Source organism: Pocillopora verrucosa, chromosome 4 (assembly GCF_036669915.1).
Source record: "Pocillopora verrucosa isolate sample1 chromosome 4, ASM3666991v2, whole genome shotgun sequence".
NCBI classification, from domain to species: domain Eukaryota; kingdom Metazoa; phylum Cnidaria; class Anthozoa; order Scleractinia; family Pocilloporidae; genus Pocillopora; species Pocillopora verrucosa.
Window position 1 is genome coordinate 1,344,220 of NC_089315.1, and position 22,533 is coordinate 1,366,752.

Sequence of the window (22,533 nt, forward strand, 5' to 3'; positions counted from 1 at the left end):
GTTTAGGAACACGGTGATTAACTAACCATGCGCTTTCCATCCCTTGTTTCCTCTGTCGGCCATCTTGAAACCGTTCGGCGTAAGAAGTCTGGAGCGAGTTGCGTAAAGGGATTTTCGAAAACCATTTGGCTAAGCTTGGCAAGTGATTTTTTCCATAGTTCGGGACCTTCGTGCTCTCCTATCCTCGTTTCTCCACGTTTGACCATTCATCAGTTACCCATCAATATTGAAATTATACAAAGATATATCTTCCACAGCTCCCTGAGGCTGAGGCGATTTATGACACTCTCTCAGGAAAGCCTTCTTCTCTCGATACCCTTTGCGAAATGAAAGAAACGTCCGAGGGCAGTAGAAAAAACTAAATAGCTCTGTATGTTTGTCAGCTGGAAAATATGAAATGAGGGTCTAGTGTCCTTAGCATCCACTCTTTCTGTGTATCAACTTGTCAGTTAGTTATTTGGCGGGTGACAGAAGCGTTTATTTCCTATCCAGATGATAACAATTTCTTTAGATCTGTGTTCGTTTCTCAAAATTCTCCTATAGGTAATTTGTTTCGTCACCATATCCTGGGAAGAGGGATTTATTATTTCTTTTTCTTACAAACAGATTAAGAAACTTGCGAGAAGGAACAATCCGGAGTCTGATGGCGCAGCAAGTTGTAGAGTCAGTAATAGACAAAGGAGTCTTAAAAAAAGTAAAGACGGGAAATGTAAGTGTCTTCAGACCCACGATCAAAATTCAAACTGATAAATGTTTATTAGATCTCTTTCAAATGAAGATAATCAAAATAAATTGATTTTGATCTGTGTTTGAAAGGAATTTCAGGATATTTTGAAAGTTTTTTTTCCCTTTCTCCCCACTTGGAAACTGTTCCTGTTATTTAAAGAGTTTCATTGGTGCCATTGAGTTTCTCAAAAGATTATAAACTGTTTATAAACTATTGGTTTACTCAAAACTGAAAACAGCTTTCAACTTGTAATACAATTTGACCTCGACGTCTCAAAATACCATACCTTCCCCAACGTGAGGTTAACCTACAGCTGCTCTAATCTTACAAAAACTGTGTTAGAGATCAACATAGTCATTTAAGTATTTCACATCTGCCATTGACTTACTATTGAAGATTTTCAGGCTCCACTCTTGGAAGGCTCCCAAAAGATTTGGCACCTACTAACTCAATGTTCCCTTGTCTGTTGTTTAGCGTCAAGTCCAAGAGATAAAAGGCGAGCCGATAGAGATAGTTTAGATCTTCCTCCATCACTATCCCCTCCCCCACAACTCCAGGGATCTCAACCCCCTCCCTATGGAATGCTTCCGCCTCAATATCAACATTTGCAAAATCATATGGGACCAATGATGGCACCACCGCAGTTCCAACCTCCTTACCAAGGACCACTTAACCATATGGACTCCGGGGAGATTCCTATGGATCATGGAATGCAAGCTATCGATGAATGTATGATGCGGCCGCAACAGTTTAACCCCGGGGATATGGGTGGATATCCCACCACTACAAATCACAATGGTCAGAATCACTTAGAACTTATGCATGACATGATTAATTCATTCTAATTTATCACAATTTTGAAGCATATTGTATCGCATTATTGGCAATGCCTCCTTGTTAGTAACTACATAGAACACTTTCAATATTGCTGGTAGTTTAGAATGTACTATTCGTTAGGGCTGAGGTTTATTTGTATTTATTTATCGTTGTTGCTAAATATCGTGACACTTCTTGAAAACAATTTCGAACAAATAGGTTTGCTTTTCTGAAAAAAATTACATTTTTTCTTAACTTTTTCCCACTGAAAAATTTTCATTTCACACCCGTAATTGTACATGTCGAGTCATGATCAAGAAAACGATAAAATAGTTATTTCTATTTTGCAAAAAAATTTAAGGAAAGTTCACGAGTTATTTTTCAGTAAGATAAAAACATAAGCTGTAGGCTTAAAAGTCGTCACACCTTATACCGCTGGTTACCACTCACTCTCTTGCAACCTCTTGCTTATCTGAAGAATTAAATAGGTCTCTTTTAAAAAAAAATTCAAAGGAGTAAGTCATAGTATTATAATTACTTCTGAATACTTTCCGTATCAATGAAATATTAAACGAACAAGTCGTAAATCTTTTTTTAACCGAAAATCATGGCCTAAGTATGAACAGTTCTTTGCTTGTGATTTGTGGAGACTGCTAACACTTTCCTACCCGCAAAAATCACCTTTTACGTGCAGATGTCGCGTTATACTTGAGGAAAATTAAAAAAAATAAAATATTTGCCTGTTAAATGTAATTGTGTTTGAAAGCCTTTTTGTTTTACAAAATACTGAAACCTTTTTGATAACTTATTTGCAAACAAACATACTGTTCATCGCTAATTTTTGGCCGAGTAACTGACAGAAGAAGAAACTTGACTAGGATTACTGAAATTCAGGTCTTGCACGTTGCATTAATATTGTCAAGATGAAAATTACTGTTTCTTTTCTTACTGAGACAGTCTCACAATCCTTTCTGAAAAATAACAAATTGCGTTGAGACATGTTACGGGATCATAACTATTATTTAAGAAAGATTAAAATTATTCATACTCTGATGTAGCTTTTTTTCCACATAGTCTAAATATCCTTTCAGAATAAGCCTCGTTTGCGCTCTACTGATTCAAAATTTCTCATTTTCTTTGCCCATATGAAACAGAGGTCTGCTCAAGAACACTAGCCTAATATCCGAAATTGTTTTGTTACAGATTCAGACGATGCTGCTTCACATTGGTTCAACGCATATTTATAGCAGTTGCAGACTTTTGCGTCAGTTTGAATAATACTTAAATCTTCCATCCTTAAACTCGCCAATTCTCAGTTAGATAATGCCATGTATTTCCTGAAAAAGCAGTTGAGATTTAAATAATTAACCGGATAAATATTGGTGGTTTCTACTTACTGGTCTACTTACTTTTTGACAAAGTATAAAATTTCTAAAGAAGAGTCTGATTTTGCTCTCTTTTGAGAATAAAAGGGTGAAAGCGCTGATTAGTTTTTCACGAGTAGTAAAGTGGTATTAAGAGTAGTTAGGAAATCTTTTGTCTTTATCTAAGAAAGGTTACTAAGAGTGCAATAGTCAAGCATATAAAAACTTAGCTCTCAAGATTGAAAATGAATTTCGACTTAAATCTGCAGTACATTACCTTAGAAATACCTTAGATTTTAAGTTCCTGCCATGGAATTACCTCCAGGCTTATTAGTATGACATTTCTCCTCACTTGTATGGTAAACACTGCTCTATAATAATGAGGAGGATTCGATTCTTTATCAATCTTGGGAGTTAAAGGTTTATCATAGGAAGCCTAGAATCACTAAAGTATTAATCGGCTTATTTATTAACATCACTTCCTCGAAGGCTTCTTATTACTAGGAGCGGGGTGGTGTGGCGAGGAGGGGAAAGCGAAGGATATCCCAAGTCTTATGCGAGACGCGAGTTTGTGTTAAATTAAAGAGAGTTGGTGTTGTATTCAGGATGTCTTTCATTCTCATAATTTAAACAGTATTGACTTGTTGTTGTATGATAAAGAGATATAGTATGATGTAAATAATATCCAAAAAGGCAAAAAGTGAGCCTTAATTTCTTGTGCTCAGTAACGTGTACAGAACATTAAGATGAAGAAAATAAAACAGATCTAAAGAAGGTTTTCCTCGTTTGCTATTTGCCATCTCATATCCAATGCGCGCTCAAGGAATAATTGTTGAATATTGCATTCGAGATATTCGTCAGTTTTCAAATCTTGCATCTAATGGGATAAAAAAGTCATCCTCCAAAGTTGATTTGAGCACTTTACTGCAGTTACAGAGGAAGAGACGAACTTTTTCATCCACGAAGTCGCTCTGAAAAGGTAACAGTTTTCTACATAAGCCAAGATGCACTCTCTGATTGGAAGTCATTAGAGAGTATAAGATTTGGAGGGCCACCTAAAAACGACCTTTCGTTTTTCTTAAACTTTCACTAGTTGGTCGATGTATATCAATCGTTTCTGGTGGTACAAGATCTCGCCTTTAGCATAACATGAAGAGTTAATTCCAAAGTAGAAAAGAGACCCCTGAGTAGCCGTCGATGTTGTCATTCCTAGAGCACACGAAATCTTGTGCTTTCCATGGTCACTGTTCTACACAGGACGGCTAAGAACTGCACAAATTTTTAAACGCAAGTGCAGTGTTATTGTTTTCGTCTTTAAACCTTCGGTTTTGCCACGCTCTTGTTTACCCTCTCGAAGTCTCTAATTGTTTGGGTGCCCTGTGTTACTTCTGCTGCCGTCAGGTAGTTTAGGTGAGGTGGAGTAAATCACGTCCAGTTCCCCCTTTACTGTCTGTCACTCACGGGAAAGATGACAGGTTCGAGGAGGAAGTTAAGAAAGTGGGTTCACTGAGTAAATCCTGCCCCACCCCATCCCCCTTACCTCAGTTGACAAGAAAATTGACATCCCATGGTTTTAACTAAATCTGTATTACAACTAAATGTCAAAAGGAAACCAACGTAAGAAAACCCCGCCTACGGCCACGAATAATGTATTAAAATAGATTACCTGGTCACCTTACATTCTATCACAGCAAAATTATTTTTTCTGTTTTTTAAAAAATCAATCAGGAAAGGAATATTGACGCTTTGAATCATTTTATTAAGTAAAAGTTCTTTGTACTTTCGTTCATCAATCATACTGAATATTCGAAGGCGTGCTCGTTGGAAATTGCACATGTTACATACTTGAAATGTTTGTTAAATAACTTTCCGGCCATAAGGATATTTCATTTGCGACGTTCGTCTCTTGAAACTGCGGCGATGCAGCGATTTCTCTTCCAAAACGAAAAAAAGTTGAAAATCCACATCTACTGCATCCTGAATTAAACTTGGGTAATCAGACCATTTATAACAGAGGCTTTGAACAACAGGTATATTCTTCCTACCTACTGAGTACTTTTTCGACATTCCCGTCGACTTCATCTAGAGGCATTAAAAATCTACTTCGCCCTCGCCATGTAATTAAAAATAGCGAGCATAGGAGTGCTATCTATTGTTTTCTTTAACTTATCAGTTCTCCAGAACACAATTCTACTTACATCCAAGTTTACTTCATTCTGTGAAAACCTGGTTAATCTGTTAGGCTCTCACACTTTGATTCTCACTGAATACTTTTCGTTGATTTGTGCTGCCAAACACTCACTTCAACTACAGGATTCTGACTGTACTCTTCTCCACTCTGTCTACATTCTACTAGTCTATTCTATTCTCTTCTCTGTGCTAAATAAGCTCTGAAGAAAATGCCTTTACATACACTACTGACAGATATAGGTGGGCATGCCAGCTGGCTGACCTTGGATTATAAGCAGTTGCTCAAGTAGAACTCTGAGCCAAACAACCTCACGAGACTTGAACATAATGCATCTGATCAACTGTATCAAAATTCGACTACGTTAGCCAAAACAAGAACCCTCGTGCGTTCAAATCAAGGTCAATAGACCAACTAAGCACGTCCATTTATGGAATTTAGTCAAGACTGTCACAATTCGGAAACTCACCACGGCAGCTTTAACCAAAATAACTTCGGAATTCAAATTCGAATAGTAACTACATTCTAAATATAAACGAAACACTTCATCACACTGAACTGACTAATGAATTATAAACTAATAAAATACTTCATAACACTATGTTATCATATTTTTGAAAAAGAAGGACACTGTACTAAATCTTCTGTAAGATTGGGTGGATGCGAAAGTCTGGCGACTCAAAACGAGACAAATAAAAATTGCACAAAGGAAATTCACTTGTTGAAATTGCCTTTAATAGAGGAAGTGTACATCAAATGATAATTTTAACACTAACACGATTAAATCTCAAAAGGCTGAAGAGGAATGATGTTTGACGACACATGGTGGTGATGGTTTTTGCATTTTCATGGAAATAATGTGAAATAAACAGAAAAAATCGCATCATTATTCCTCTCCAACCCATAAAAGTATAAATTAGCAATAACATTTCTTTGTTATATTGTTGTGTAACCAACAAAGTTGCTCACTTCCAGCATAGCTGTACCACCGACACAACACTATTAGTAATCAACTGTCTCTTAGTACATAATAAATGGTTTTTGTGAGGCAATCAACAAAGAAAACTGATTACAAGTGAAAGTAATTCACATCAATACGATGAACAGTGCCAAGGAAATATATTTGGAACCCCCACCTACTTCATTCATATCTATGATTATCAACGTACGTAGTTATAATTGTTTGAACGTGAATCACATTGGTCAATTGTATTCACGATGAATTCTAAAGACTGCGCAATTCACCTGGTACTGCTTTGTACCATCGCGGCTCTTGCCAGATTTCTTATTTTTTCCCACTATAAAGCAGTGACTAATTTAAACGTTGTGCGTCAGAAACGAACCCCAGACATGAAGAGGTTCCAGATAATTTATCTGCAATTGTGTTGTACAATTCGAGCCAGTTTTACGAACATGACTCAGTCTTACTCCCATACCTGGAGTCACAAAACTGTTTCGTCTTTTATCACAAGATACTTATGTCTTCTTGCAAAATTTTAATATAGAAAATGGATTGATAAAGGTTAAGTTGGCAGAAACTCTCGTAAGTCCATTCTGAAAAAATGTGAACTGTTTTAGAAGGCGAGGCGATTTTAAAAGGTGACATCCTCGTTGATCAACTCAGACGTGAACTGGGATGTGCAGCTGACTCATTAGTAGATTACCAGTGTCTTTCGAGTTGCCAATAAAATTAGTTTCTACAATCGACTACATTATTCAGATCGAGGCAATAGCGGTAAATTATAAGGACAACGGCGAAAACAAGGTAAAGACAACCATGAGAAAACTACTTTCGTTGCAGCTGGACCAATCAAGATATTACTAGCTAGCACAGAAATGAAATGTCACACTAAAAGCGTTGGGGTTATTCATACCTTAACCAAGAACAAAAAAGACTGCTTCCCAAGGATCTGCATCACGTTGAGATTACTCTAAAAATTTGTATTTGAATCTTCTACTTTCTGCTGAAACTCAGACTGACTAAAATACGAAACATTTATTCTCTAGCTGTGTTGCAAAATATTTTCAAGTAGATATCGCTTAAAAACTATTTCTACCTAGTATTCTACATGCGCTGTTTCCACACTCTATACAATATGTACAAAGATAATTTCAATAACGAACGCTCGTGATAAAATACGTAGTTTCCGTAGTTTCGACGGAGATGAATGGATAAGAGAGAAGATTTGAGTCAATAACTGGGCAAAGTACAAGTCTCGAATTGTGCACGACTCCCTAAACCTTTATGACTGGGGTATGTATTTTCTGTAGCAATTGCAACACTGCTTGTATTGGCGGCGAGGAGAATTTGGATATTCATACCAAATCAAGGAAACAAATCGCGCAAGTATCGTGAAACATTAATAAACACTTCACCTTTATCACTACCTTATTCCATCAGACTAAAAAGATTGGTCGCATTTGCTTGACCCCATTTCAACTAACACTAAGAGGGCTTTGAGGTTTAAAAGAAAGTCACAAGAAATTTGGTAATTTTTCCTCCTTGCTAGACTAGTTTCCCTGATTTGGTACTAGAGAGAGTTTTCTTCACTGCGTGTTCAGTGTCATTCTTCAATAGCTATAAATCCTTCCTCTGCTGTGCTTAGGCCACCTCGAGAACATACGTCTCGATGCCGACTGTAAATGAAAGCTTAGAGCATTACCCGTGTGTTATTCCTTATTAAATACCATTGGTGAACTTCAGACATTATTGTTTCTTATCAAAAATAAAGTAACTTGAAGACGTATCAGTACATTCCATGTCATGCCCAAGTAAAAAAGTTCTACTCCAATTCCCTGCTTCCTGTCGTAATTGTCAACAAGAAAAGTATGACCTCAGGAGTTTAGCGCCACCGTCTTCAAACGCTCTATTATTCACTGTCAAACTGGAGGTCCATTTACTCCGGGATGTAAAAAGTGACACGTGTTTCCTCTAAGACAGCCTCGTTTTGACACAAAATGTCGACAGACAGGAGGCGTTCCTCTGCCCCTTCCCCTTCCACGTGCACGACCGCGCGGCATTCCTCGACCCCTACCACGCATGCTCATGTCTCCAAGTTCGCCTTCTTCGTCTTCGTCACCATACTCCCCTCCATCGTCGAACTGGTCCGAGTGGAAGTCGTCTCGTTGGGCCTGGGATAGGACGAAGTGTGATCAATTAACTATCTTTTCTTCCTGTTCATTGCCTTCTTTCGTACGATACACAAAGTATATAAACGAAAAAGCATTTTTGACGTCAGAGGACTGTAATTCGCTTAATGATTGATCTTCCAGCCCGACAGAACATCGGGCAAATAACACCGAAATATTCCCGAACAGACAAACTACTTGCTGATTGTCAGTTTATTGGTTGAGCACTTAGTGTTAAGATCAGTCTGAAGGATTGTGGGTTATTAACTTACTTCAGTTGTGGTGCGTCACGACGCAAGTGTAATTTCTACATTAGATCGTTATTCACCTGAAGATACAATTGTAAATCAACCACCTAAACACATTTGGAGAAGTTGTTGAGTGATTGAGTGCTGACTTCTTTACAGTGGTACACCAGTTACTATAATCAGAAACTTAACATGATCTAATGAGGGACAGAATCCACGTACACAAAGCTTGAGGCTTACCATCTCTGGTAAAAGAGGCCGAGGACCTGTTGGCATGGCTCTACCAATACCTGGTCCGCCCTGCATTCGAATTGGCATGTGTCCCCTCATGCGAGGACCCATCATGGGGCCCTCTGGACCTGGAAACAGGGGCCCAATTGGTGGACCTTGTCTAGGGCCTCCAGGGCCTTGAAAATGCGGGGGCATATCAGGTCTTAAATGTGGGCCTTGTACACCTCTAGGACCCATAGGACCGGATGGTCTGAAGACATTAAGACTCCCCATTGGATCACCTGGTGCTGTGGCGAGAACAGATCAAGAGATCGTCACATGACATCTAACATTTCGAAAAGCTGGTAATGTTTAAAAATAATTGAAGTTTTACATTTACTGACGAAGGACATTTCTCAAATGATCTCCCTTTGCTTGGGGAGCCTCTCTGTTAAACAGTCTTATAGAGAAGTGGGTATTCTTAAAAAATATTTACTTCACTTTTAAATACACGATCTTAAAGATGTACAAAGTCTCTGTTTTAGTACCAGGGTCCAGTATAAGGCCTTTCACATCAAAATAAATCTTCAATCTCTGCTTAACCACGTTCTGAAAGTGAGGGTTCATGAACTCAGAAATGGCCTGTTATCAAAATACTTTTAAGTTGTTTAAGGCTCTTGAGAATAGAGATTATGAACGAATCTGTAGCTTCGCAGCCTGCACTCTTATCATCGACGGCTCTTAAAACCGCCAGCTAATTCCATACTTAAGAAGAAAGTACACGCAGAATTTCATGGGTTATTCTTGAAGGTAATTGATATCTAAGAAAAAAAAACCACCAAGTACTTTTGGCCTGAGGGTGGTTGCATGGTTTATTCACTTAGAAAAACGAATAAGATTGGCTGATGTGAACTGAACACGCATTTTGCAGAACACAATCAAGAACATTTCCTTTGACAAGTTTTACACTGATGTTTTCGTGAAGAAAGAAGGGATTGCCTTTTTGAATTCAACCAAAGTCTTCTAGCAACCTATAGAGCCTGTGACCCACATCAAAAGTCGAACCTGTTGTCCACTATACAAAAGCTGCTGCTGACAAAATAATTGACTTTACCTGCACCCAGCAATCCTGCTCCCGCACCCATGCCAGGCATGGATCCTGGTCCAGGTCCCTGCATCCGTGGAGGACCCATTTTGTTCTGCTGAAGAGGTTCCAGGATATGTTGGAGGGCTGGGGGTAAGGAGGAACTCCCTGGCTCATTTTGAGGAAGAGACTGAGAACCAGATGCCATGTCGGGTGGGTTACCCTGCGTGGAGGGATTCTAAAACAAACAGATATTCGAAGAGTTTGTGAACAAGTTCAGAACTTATTTACGTTTCAAATATCAAAAAATAATTGGAAACCCAGCATGTACTACCGAGTTCCTTGAAAAAAGAAAGAAGTTTCAAAAACAGTACAAGATAAGGAACTTGAGGTTATGACTGAAAGTTCAAGGCAGCTTCTGAATGACTAACAGCCCTCTCAAGAACATTCACATTGCAGTTACGTATTAATTATTTCCTAATATAATTTAAGTCTCTTGGATTTAACTATAAAAAAACAAACTAGTTCTTCAAACATCTTGTCATTTTTCATCCCAAGCTAAATTGCAAATTAACTCGTTATCACTGTTCAATAATACTATAAGAATTATATAACATATTGTAAAACTTGAACATTGGAATACGCGTAATGACAGTCTAGTTACTTGCCATAATTTTATCAAGGAGGGCTTGAACTGTATAAGGTCCTCTGTCACCACTTCCATGAGATACTGACCCAGCTGAAAACAAAAACAGAGATTGCTGACGTCTTAAAAAAATACAAACTCACTTTGGTCGAACACAAAACAAGGACCATTTACCAGCTAAGGAAAAGAAAGAAATATCTTAATAGTAACAGGAAACCTGTAGTTGAGGATGCTGATGACAACAGTGACATAAGTGCTGGTGGAAGCTGTACACTGCTGTTGTTAGAAGATACAACTGGAGCCTTGGCAGGTACATGAGTGGTTCCTTTCTGCAGGAAATATATATATACAAAATAACAGTCAGACAGTCATTCAGTTAATCAACAAAACATTCCATAGATCCACATCTTGGTCAGCCAGTAGGAGAGTTAGTTATGCTGAGTATTTGCCATCTATCTCTTGTACGAGCTGCTATATATCAATACATGTACCTCATCATGTGGTATAACTCTGGGTTCTTCAGGACTTCCTTTTTGGTTATCAGGTTCAGGTTCTGCTGGGCTGTCAGGCAAACTGAAATGTAATAAGAACATAACCCATTTTGATCAAACATCAAAATAGCAAACCACTTAAATTACCACACATGGGGTTAGGAAATAGCATCTGACAACACTGGCTTTACAATTATTCCAAATTGTAAAACTTAGTCTACCAATGACATTACTCATTCTGGAAAGATTAGAGAAAACGCAGAGCACTTCTGGACATCAAACTACCATAATTCTAACACAGGAATATGTGAATCAAGTTTAGTTAACAAATCCATTCCAGTTGTATCTGTTCAGATGACATCAAAATTTGGTAAGAACAAAATAGTGGTGCACCAGGTGCAGTTGAGTGCATCAGTGATATTCTTATCATGCTCCAAAAGGGAAAAGAGAGCTTCTAAAACATTGGCAAGCACAAAAAAACTGGCTATGTACCAAGACTTTACCTTGACTTGGTTAAAAATATATCTGCAAGTATACTAGCTTCTCTGGTTTTCTGTGAGCCAAAAAATCACATAATTATGAACTGTTATCTATAATAAACAAGGGTTTACAGAGTAAATAGAGCAAAATAAATTGAAGAATGTTGCAACATTGGCAGTCATAAAAAAGTGGACCTGTGTATGGTTTAAAATGATCTATTTAGTGTCTAGTAATTATTACTGGCATTCCACATAACACTTAGGGAAAAAATGGAAGATAAATTCTTCATGTGTCTTTTTGAGTCCCACCTGTGCTTTTCAATAATTTCTACACAGTAAAAGTTATTGAATGTGTTAAAAGTTTGAATCTCATGTATGCACAAAATCTCTCAAGATGCCCCCCACTGACTTTCACTGTAGAAGGTCATATCATGTATATCTTTACAAGTATGCTCATGGTAAAATGTATCAGTTGCTGCTCGGCACAGAGTAAAGCAAGTAACAGATGAACACTCCTATATAGGAGTGTGTTGGACACATAGTGCACTATACCTGTATTTGCCTCTGCGTACTCTTTGAACCTTTTTCCATTTGGTGTTCTAGTGTTAAGGCTCTGGGTCTGTACCACTACAACATGCAAACAGATTATTGTTGATTTAGGACCTAATTAGCTGATGTGCTTAAATGTAGATCACAGGTTTACTGAAACAAATGCAGGTCTTGTGGCAATTGCAAGATTACTTTTTGGCAAATTATGAAATATGATGTAAGTTTAAAAATTCAGTTACACAATAAAGGAAAGGATTGATATTAAGGTGTAGCAGAACTGAAGTTGGATGATTTGATTGTTTAGATAAGAGGAATTCTGAGAAGGATCTTGATGGCAATAGTTTCTGATGTTTTAGCTACCTCAGTAAAGGTGGTCACAGAGTCACATGACTATGATGACCACTTCAGCTCAGGTTGGTAGTTGTAACAGTCAGTCATTGAAAACAAGGAAAGTGTTTTTCCCACTAGACTACTCTCCCCTAGACCACCTACTTGAAACTTAAAATTCCCCCTTGTCAAACAATGATTAAGCATCATCTATACCTTGATTCTCTCTGCCATTATGTCTTCACTCAAACGTTTGGCTTGTTCCACAAGCTGAAACAGAAAATCATGCATTTTTCAGACTACACAGACACCTCAATAAGAAAGGTATGTAATTACCTGCTGGAAATGGTGGGCTGAACTCAGGTTGCCAAATTGGTAAAAACTAATTTCATTAGCTAAAATTATGTCACCACCACTTGGTGACCAAAATATTTGCAGCTTAGAGTGCTGACAACTACCTATTTTCTTAACTGAAAAAATGCAAAATGTGACCAATTATTTCACAATTTTTGTCTATAAAACTTGGTAAATACACCTACCTGTCTCTCCCTGACCATTTCATTATGTGCTGCATCAAGGAAGTTCACAGGATGTCTAACCAGAGCTAAAGAAAATAAGAATGCTGATAAGCCAAAAGTGTTTATGCAGTATTTCATGCAGAATAGACACATAACATTATTTCATAGTTACACATATAAACACCTTTTCTGTATGATCATTATATTTTTTAAAAACACTTAATAGACAACAACTCAAGTTTCATTTTCCAATCTGGGATACAAAGTGAAACTCATCTTGTGTTAGTGATTGAAATTCCAGTTGCCCAGTAGTGATATCTTAAAAATTCATCATTCAACAATAAATAATGCACAGGCAGTGGAAATATGTAAACCAAATTTTCAAAAAAAAGTGGAACAAACTGACCTCTTTCGTCTTCATCCATCTCAAAGTAATGGAAGATAGCAAGGTTGGCATCATCATCAGGCCATGTAACTCTTTTACCCTTCTTGGACTTCTTTGTTGGTTTCTCTTCTAAATCATCAGCTGCTGATGTTACTGTATCTGTTGATGCCTGTGATGCTGAAGAAATAACAAACAAGCATCAATCACAATGTGAATTTAGCGAGCCTAAAAATGTGATTGGTGTTGGTAATGACCTCCCCTTATTTATTGCTTACATGTATTTTGTTAATTTTGGCTGATAGATACTGCCTTTTTTGGTGGAGTACAAAGAAGTTGCTAAAATTTCCAATTTCCTATTTATCAACACTTGGTCAAGCATTTTGGCACATTTTGCAGGCTAAAATAGAGATTTTGGCAGCCTGAAATGTATTTTAGCCCACTCTTATGCTCATGTGATTGTTCAGACTGTTTTATTATCACTTTTATTTTCTTGATGCCTTCCAAAGTCATAGTCATGTGAGTAACACAAACTATTTCTTGGGTATGAATATGTTTTGGGTACTTCTTAGTATCATTTAAACCCTCCCCAAGTGGCTCAGGCTAAAATGACTCTGAGTTGGGTCAAGAACATAAACTCTAATGTTTTATCATTTTGGGAGAATTTCAACACAGTGCTACTTAGTCCCTTGTATTTTAGTGATTTCAGGTGCTTTGTTCCCAAACTTTAGGAAATTTTCTTTATTAAATTTGTTCATGTTGCACATGTACATTTCCAGAACAGGAGTAATGCTTACCTGCATTTGGAGAATTATCTTTTTCAGATGGCTGTCAAAGAGAACCAGTGTTAAAAAGATAAGTTTAAATTTCGACAGTTGAGAAAAACTGAGTTTAGTTGCAATAAGAAGTTTCAATGTAGCTGCTCACCTCTGAAATTTTGCTAAAATCTCCAATATCTCCACCTGAGTGATAAAAAATTCCAGTAATTATTATATTTCAGTCAAAAAGGAATCTCTCTTGTGTTGCTTCTTGATGACCATATTATTTAAAAAAAATCCAAGGAAAAATTCTCTCTGATGGACTGTGGCTTTCAGGTTTGGCACTAACTGATGTGTATAATTGTAGGTCATATAATGCTTTCCTCATGAGAAAAATATATTTAATCCAATTTTGAAAAAAGGTACAAGGAAGAAGTTGAATAAAAAAGAGGGCTGATTTGTCTGAGTAAAAGATATAAATACTGCTCTGACATAGATGTCATTTGGTGTCCTTACTTGGTGCAGATGTGTCATCAGGTGAGCCATTAGGAGATGAAGCAGACTTGTTATTGCTAAAATCAGCAGACAAGATGATTGTTATTATTGAAATCAAAATGCTAATAGACAAAATAACTTGTATTATATACCCACAACACTACCAAGAAGATAATAAATAAATAAAAAAACTTATCTAATTTTCGGCATCATCTACAAAATATTTGCAACTTTTTGTTAAGAACACTATGATAGTGAATCTGTGTTTTGTTTGGTATGAAGCAGTAACATGAACTGTCTTGAGGGTTACTGTCTTACATATAGTTCAATGTTAGCCTCAGTACATATGATGATAAGTTTAAATCATTGGTGATTAAATCCTGAGTTAGTTACCCTGAACTATCCACTTCTTTATCTTTGTTCTCTTTTTCCTTTTCCCTTCCATCCTCTTGACCATGTGTTTGTGACTGACTGTCCAAAATAGCATCAAGAATTCCTGTATATGTTGGCTGAACAAACACACATGCATGAAGCTCAAGAGAAATTTTGTACAAAATTTTAGGAAAGACAGGTTTGTTAAAAGTAGCCTCTACATTGACCTATATTTCTTCATACAAAAATGAGACTGGAGAAGACTAACAAGTTGCAAATCTGCGTATACTGTATTGCAACTTAGACTGCTTACCTTGGTGGTTGTGGCTGAAGAGGTTGAAGTTGTGGTGTTAGTAGTTCCAGTCTATAAAGATATTAAAAGCATCTCTCTTAAAAGTATCCCCCTAAAAATCCTCAAAGCTAGAGAGTAAGGCCAGAGATCTGGTTTTGAAATAGCTAACCCAGTCATGTGAAAAAAGCCCATCAGTTTCCCAGCTGCTGTAGAGACTACTTGCAAACTGCACTACAGTTTTGGGTAACCAATGTTGCAGGTAAAGGGGAAAATAGTGTCAGTGCTTCTGGTACTAAAAGGGGCAACAGAACTCACACACCCTAAAACAAACAAAGAGGCCTTTTATATTTCATTTAGAATAGTAAGACAGTTTCAGAATGACTTGACTCAATGAATGGGAAATACCACATTGATGATGTACATGTAAGTACCTTTGAAGCTGTGGACACACGTTTTCTTTTTCGCACAGGGGCAGCTGATGCTGCAATTGTTAAGGCATTCATGAATCCTGCACTCTCCATAGCAACAGCTAGTGAAAACAAAAATAGAGAGCAAATGACCACAAGTACTAAAAGGATAGGTTTCTAGTTTATAATACTGATCCATCCCTTAGCACAAAGAGTAAGGGACTGACCATCATTTTATGAAGGGGGAGATTCCTGTATTCTTGTTCACACAGACAATTTTTTTTTCATAATTGTTTTTTATCCCCTCTCCAAATAATAAATAGTTGGAGCTACCAATAAAGGTTATTGTGAGTACTTCAGGAAAACATGAATAAGTTGATTTAATTGATATATGTGTATCTAAAGGATCTTTGACACTTTATGAGACACCACTGCTTGCCAAATATTGTAACTATTGATTTTCAACTCCATCACTTGAAAAAGTCTACAAAAACTACTTCCTAAATGATTTCTGACCCTTCATACAATTTAGCCATCTTCTGTACATCCCTTAACCTTTCACACCCTAACAGTAGTATGTATATTCTCCTTACTGTCCTCTATATATTTTCTAAGGTGCTGATGAGGAGAATTTGTTTAACAATCAGCAGCTTCTTTAGTTGGTGATCATTCCTTTTATTCTTGTGACTTAAATGTGTGATTCAGGGGTGCAGTCACTAGGTGCTAGTCTCTCTCAGGGGTCAAAAGGTTATGAAAATCAGCAATAATCTTTCATTTTGATCATAGACAGTGAATTGTGAACTTTCAACTCTTCCATGTACTTTGAAAACGGGAAATAAAGCAGACAGGAACTTACGTTTAGGCTGAGGTGGGATAACTTTTGTTTTAGAAACATTCTTTTGTGCCATGCTCTGTTTGACATCACTTTTAACTTCATTCAGTGTTTTAGCCTTCTTCTCAACTTGAGGTGACCTGTTTGAGTCTGTTGAGTTGTTGTCTCTATAACATAATCAATAAAATTTGATAACTCAAGTTGTCTTGCATTTTATTATTTATAATAAGTACCTTTTAGGCTGGCCTTAATTTGTTACCTGGAATATTTATCAGCCTGGACATGTGATTGAAAAGTTATAACATATAAAATTATGACAATGCAAAGCACCAAATGAGGAAACTGAATGTATTTACTCTGATCTGGAATACCATCTCACCTCATTCTCTTGGCAGGCTTTCCTTCAGTTGAAGAAACAGCTAAAACCAAACAATCAAACCTTATTAAGGTAGCAAACAACCTCACTTTTAACTACCTACATGTATTCTTTCATACAATGCTTTAAAATGTCTTACTTAAAATACACTAGGATATACCTGCAATCTAGTTGGTAATTGCAAAACATTCATTGATATGGTAAGTCTCTTAGCCATTTTCTCAGTGTTGTCCAAATAGATTCTGTTCAATTAATATACATGTGCGTACACTCACCCTGCTTGGAGCCTTGCAAAGTATCCTCACCATTAGCAGAACCATTCAGCTTAGGTTTGTCACCTTTTTCTGAAAGGGACAAACAAATTTAGGATAAACATGCACAGCCAGAGAGTGATTGGAGACTTTTGATCAAGCCTTGATATTGTAATACATTTACAAGTACATGTATATGACTTCAAAAGTGACACTGCAGAGTAATCTTATACCTAATGTTCCTGTCTGATTTCTCACAAGACTCATCCATTGTTTGACAATTCCTGAAGCAAGCTTCTTGACATCTAAAACAAAAAAAGGATATAAATCAATCAGTCTATATGAGAGGACACCCTAGAGAAACTTACTAAGCCAGATCTAGAGCATACTGACTTCAATAGTCTAAAGCAAATTAAATACCATTGCTTCTCGTTGGAGTTCATCAGTGGTACCAAACCCATGTTACTCCAAATTATTCTCATTTCTCTAATTGAAGTGAATTTCAAAATGACATTTACCTTGATTTTCTAACTTTGTGAGATGCTTGATAATCTTGCCAGTATTGCCCTACAAAACATTCTTTAGATATAATTGGGGTTTTCTACCAAATTAACCATGATCTAGTGGTCTTTGGTTTCAATATCACAACTGAATGTGCACAAAGTTTTGATGAATTTAATATTCAACAGAGACTGTATTTAGGCTGATGGGTAGTAAGAAGATTTCAGGGATCATACACATGAAGTAAAAAAGGCTTAGAGTATTATTTGAGAAAAATGGCAAAATTGAACAAAGCAAAGAACATCCTGCTTTGTACTGCAAACAGCAATTATGATAAATGTTTCAAACATAAAAACCATCAATAAATGAATGTAAATGGGTCAAAAACATTTTCTTGTTCATTCCAGAGCAGTAAATGAAAGCTAAGTAATGAAAAACAATGATAGAAAACCAATCAGATTTTATTCAAGAAATATCAACGTACTTGTTTTAAAGTGTCTATATTTACAGGAAGATCTCTCAAGACCTGAATAAAAGATGTAGGATCAAAAGTGAGAGACAATGTTGCAACACAGCACACAGATTGACTTGAGGCAACATATTGGTAGCTGTACATTGCAATATAAGCACTATATCACAGTACAAGACACTAAATTATAAACACATTACACTAAAATAAATGTATATGCATAAACACATTACTCAAAGTTTCATCCACTCATGCAACAAGGTCTCTCACCTCCAGTAATTCCAATAGCACAGGAAAATTCTCAGTTTTCTTTGCCTCAACTAACCACTTATTCAGTATATTCCAGCCTCCTACACTCATAAACCTGTTGAGACCAAGAAGCAAATTTGCATTTATTCTCAACAAGTGGGCATTTAATAACTGGTCAAAAATAATCTGTTATAATTCAAACATTATCAATCAAGAGCACACTTTTCAACCCTTTGACCCCTAAGAGTGACCAGGATCTAGTTTCTCCTTACTATATTAACCCTGAATCAACCATGAGGGTCACATGAATAAAGGAAATGATCACCAACTAAAGAAGCTCTTTATTGTTTAAAAATAAACAACTAATTCTCCTTATCAGCACCTTAGGAAATGTGTTAAGAATAGTATTGAGAATAGACATATTTATGTTAAGGTGTAAAGATCATTAACCCTTTAACTCACAGATCAAATTTGAAATTCTCCTTTCAGTCAACCATACTATTCTTATCATTTTAGTTCAGAGAATTTAGTATTGAATTAACTAATTATCTCCAAATTGATATTTTTCTTAATTCTCATCACTTACCTGGTTGATATTGTATTGATATTGTAAGGAGAAATTCTGTCTCGGTCACTCATAGGAGTTAAAGGGTTAAGGAGTGAGAAGCAGACCAGAAAATCCAACACAGCTTTCATCGAGAGCTTTTCATGTAGCATAAAACTAACTAGGATTTTTCCACTAACATAATTGCAGGAAATCCAAAGGTCATTGTGGAATATATTTGACATGAAAAAAAAGTGACTGAGTTGCACTTTAATTAGACAAATATCAATAATGAATAATGAAGAGAAAATCAATAGCAAAAGTTACCACAACCACTCTTTAATTAGGCTGGGCTCAATAACAGAGCCCACTCTAGTAATAGTGGTTGCTTAATATTAGTAGAAGTAAAAAGCAGTCATACTTTTCTAGTGATTCACTTGCAGTTTCACTTTCCTTTGCAGCTGAAATAGTAGCTTTCAGGATGTTCAAGTAAATACAACGACTCATCAACTTCTCTGCATCTCGCATTAAACTGGAAACAAGTTAAAACAATCAAGATGATGGGAGAATGGAAAGCATTATACCCTTTTCAAAAAGTTTCTTACTGACAAGGACCACACAATTGTACAAAAGACTTATCAACCTTCCTGTATCATACCTTATGATCCGCACCACCTCTTGAGGGGCCTTGATATCTCCTAAACAACCTAGCATTGGTTTGAGAGCATTCAGCAGAGTGTGAGGCTCACCACCTGATGTGCTCTGAAAGTAACGAACAATTCTAGTGAAGAAATGATTCTGTCGAGTGAACTGCAATTAGAGCAACTACAGAAAGAAATTTGATAAAATTCAGAATTCTAGAGATTCGAACAGGTGTCACCCAAATAGTAGTTGAAACTACTGCCAACTGAGCAACAAAGTGACATGATGGGAATGAGGAAATTTCAGTGGGTTTTTCATTCCAGCAAAGAATCTGATTTCCTCCTTAACAAAGAAATCTCTTCTCTCCTTGACATGGAGAAAAGAAAGACTAATTTGAAAAAGTGCATGATGTTGTAGATGTGCTCTTGTAGGATGAGGTTTGCTTCCTGGTTCAACTGCTCAGTTTAATTTCTTTCCTTTTACTGCATCTTTACCATATTTTTTTCCAGCTCTTCTCTCTTTTCAGGCTCAACTTTCACAACAGTCCTTCACCTGAAGAAAAACAATTGAAACAAATATCAGTTGCAATGATTAAACACAATTTATGATATTTCTTGACTGGAGTTTAAAAATAATTAATTGATATTTCTTCATTCAATTTGGGAATTTAGGATTTAGAATTCATCCATTATCCAAAGTGCTGTCATGTTTTGCTAGTGCTTACAAGTATCTGTTATCGCGTGCAGAGTAAATAAAAAAGCTATGCAACAATAATCTGTTGGTATAAAGATAACAATCAGGTACTGGATTACACTGGGTTGTTTTAACTGCCAATAAACCTGATTCTACAAGTCAGAATGGGACATTTCTACCTCATTCTAAATTTATATGGCAGATTTCAACATGGAGTTTTGTAAATAACGAGGGTTGCACCACACTCTGTTCTTCTTTCTTTTACTCAATAAATGAGGGAATCAAAACACATCTTGCCTAACATTGCTACCAAGAGACAATAACTGAACAATTACAACAAATATCACAAAATTGCTGTCTATTAGAAATGTCATTAATTTGACCTTTTGCAAAGTTGTGTTTCCCTAGTCCATTGTTGTAAAGAATAAGTGAAATTAGCCTTAGCTAATAACTTCACCAGAGATAATAAAAAAAATGTTTAGAGACAGTGCCTCGAGTTTCATCTTTTTTTTTCTTCATTACATTTTGGTGTTGCACACCTTGGTTTGCAAATATTGTTTTTTTGGAGGATACTTTTCATTATCTACAAGAATTCTACACAAATCTCCTTTTACAGAGAAAGCCACAACAATAGTTATTGTACCATAGTGTCTTCTGGCAAGAGTAAAAAGACAAAGAAAGCTAGTATTGAACAAATGCTTTTGGGGTGGATATAAATATTAAGTTACTTCTTCAGTCTAGTTTTCCAATTTTCATAACAAGTGGAGCAAAATTATATTTGTGCCCCAAAACATTGCTTGAGCAATCTGCTAGGTTATGAAACTTCAAGCGCGAACTTCCTCACAATCAAAAATTTTTAGAACCTTAGATTGAATCAATTCTACATTGGCATCCTGTGAACTACAAAAATGCAAGGTGTGTATACATCTAGTGAACATCATGAAAACTCCTTGAGCACTAGCATCAGCTGATCTGATTCACTTTGTAAAAACATCTTCAACAAAAGCTTGATTCATTTATCATAGTTTGATCCCAGAAAGGTGGCCAATCACAATTACTTCTCAGAAACTGGGTAAAATTTATATGTACTACATTACAAAAGAGGAAAAAACTCATTGATTGTCACTTCCTTGTTGCATCAAAGACACCTCTGACAGGAAATGAATGAAGCAGAAGTTTTTCTCATCTTATCAAGCCACTGATCACCCATAAACACCAGATCTGAAGGAGTCAGTGGATGTACAAACTTAGGATTACTTGGCATTTCTTGTTTCAAAGATCACTAGTCTGCAAAAACTTCATGCCAAATATTCTTAAGGATTTCTCCAATAAACATTCGTATGGGCAGTTCACTTTTATCATGACTTGCTTGAAAATTCTAAGACTCAAGTAGTCACTTGGTATAAGTTAAAAATTCCTGAGTTCTTAAGATCACTCATTGTTCATGAATATTAATGCACACGTTTGGTAACCTTCATCTCTTCGCGTCCTTTTGAATTTTCCTCAACCTGCACTTGTTATAGTTAAAGGGGAAAATAGTAAGTCAAGAAATTTTCGTATCTGATAACTCAGGGACAAAAAAAAAGACTTGTTTTGAAAATCCAACATTCCATAGTCGCAACTTTGACTAAACTCCGCAATATCGAAGACGGACTTCTTACGATTGTTAATCTGGTTGTGGCCACACAGAACCGAATTCACTGCTTCTCAAATACCTCTCAAATTAACTGAGAGTTCGCGAAAGATGTTCTAACCAAATGTAAGACATAATATATCAGATTCGAAAGTCAACCAATCTAACGTTAATAGTTCACGCATCCATTCAAGTTTCGTATAGAGCGTGTGCATCATCATGTTTTTCGCGGAACCTTCCTTACGATCTTTCGATTTTCCATTTCGAGACAGTCTTTATCTCAGACTGCTTATTTTCTCCATCGAAGCCGTTTTAGTTTGAGCGAGAAGGAAAGAAGGAAGGACACAATTCGTGTTAAACCACCACGCTACACCGCTTTATTTGCAGCAACGTAAATGGTGGCTTCATATGCCTAGTGAAATCGAAACAGAAAGGCTCATATTCAACCAACTTACTCTTGGGCACTGTGCGTCACTTCGATAACCCTTTCCCCAAAGAACTTTCTTTCGTCAATACATACACGTTCTAGGCGTGTACATAAATTTTAAAAAGAATTTGGGGCGACCTAAGTTCACGCATTGCACACGACAACTAGTTTGAGCAGCCATTTCACATGGCCGCTCAACTGCAAACTGTCTGTGGATAGTTTCCTCTTTAAAATCGCATTTCTTCACCTAAAAATAAACAAAAGGAACAAAATTAGTCCAACATTGTTACCACGTCGAAATTTCCACTTCACATCGTACTTGTGAGGAAGAAAACACCGCAAATTTCTGGCAGAGAATTTTCCGAGTAACATGGCTTACCAATTTTCACTTGGACTCTCACTAACACCCCAAAGGGACGATGGACATATAAGAG

At 36.6% G+C, this 22,533-nt stretch overlaps 2 protein-coding genes across 9 annotated transcripts in view; one reads left to right on the forward strand and one right to left on the reverse strand.

The window, feature by feature from the left end:
• LOC131791920 (LIM homeobox transcription factor 1-beta) overlaps positions 1–3,681 on the forward strand; it is a 29,490-nt gene extending 25,809 nt beyond the window's left edge. For 6 of the 7 annotated variants that reach the window (XM_059109315.2, XM_066164947.1, XM_059109309.2 and 3 more), the window contains exons 6-7: positions 607–709; positions 1,202–3,681. In XM_059109315.2, coding sequence (XP_058965298.1) covers positions 607–709; positions 1,202–1,572 — 474 coding nt within the window. In that variant the 3' untranslated portion in view covers positions 1,573–3,681. The remainder of the gene's footprint in view (positions 1–606; positions 710–1,201) is intronic. The other variant, XM_059109299.2, reaches the window with a different exon arrangement.
• Positions 3,682–7,076: 3,395 nt separating this feature from the next.
• On the reverse strand, positions 7,077–22,507 carry LOC131792061 (serine/threonine-protein phosphatase 1 regulatory subunit 10). Of its 2 annotated transcripts, none has more exons than XM_059109425.2 (29): positions 22,479–22,507; positions 22,128–22,346; positions 19,841–19,898; positions 19,363–19,466; positions 19,126–19,236; positions 18,182–18,275; positions 17,927–17,968; positions 17,460–17,508; positions 17,175–17,246; positions 16,966–17,034; positions 16,694–16,733; positions 16,339–16,481; positions 15,507–15,604; positions 15,097–15,147; positions 14,805–14,920; positions 14,433–14,488; positions 14,086–14,120; positions 13,956–13,986; positions 13,183–13,338; positions 12,798–12,862; positions 12,475–12,528; positions 11,935–12,009; positions 11,407–11,456; positions 10,904–10,985; positions 10,630–10,741; positions 10,435–10,505; positions 9,797–10,004; positions 8,713–8,990; positions 7,077–8,227 (listed from the first exon to the last, which is right to left on the reverse strand). In XM_059109425.2, exons 3-29 carry the CDS (start codon positions 19,841–19,843, stop codon positions 7,976–7,978), a joined length of 2,517 nt encoding a protein of 838 aa, XP_058965408.2. In that variant the 5' UTR covers positions 19,844–19,898; positions 22,128–22,346; positions 22,479–22,507; the 3' UTR covers positions 7,077–7,975. The 2 variants fall into 2 exon arrangements, with proteins under 2 accessions (XP_058965408.2, XP_058965416.2); XM_059109433.2 differs by having other exon boundaries at positions 22,419–22,488.
• Between the last annotated feature and the right edge of the window lie 26 nt (positions 22,508–22,533).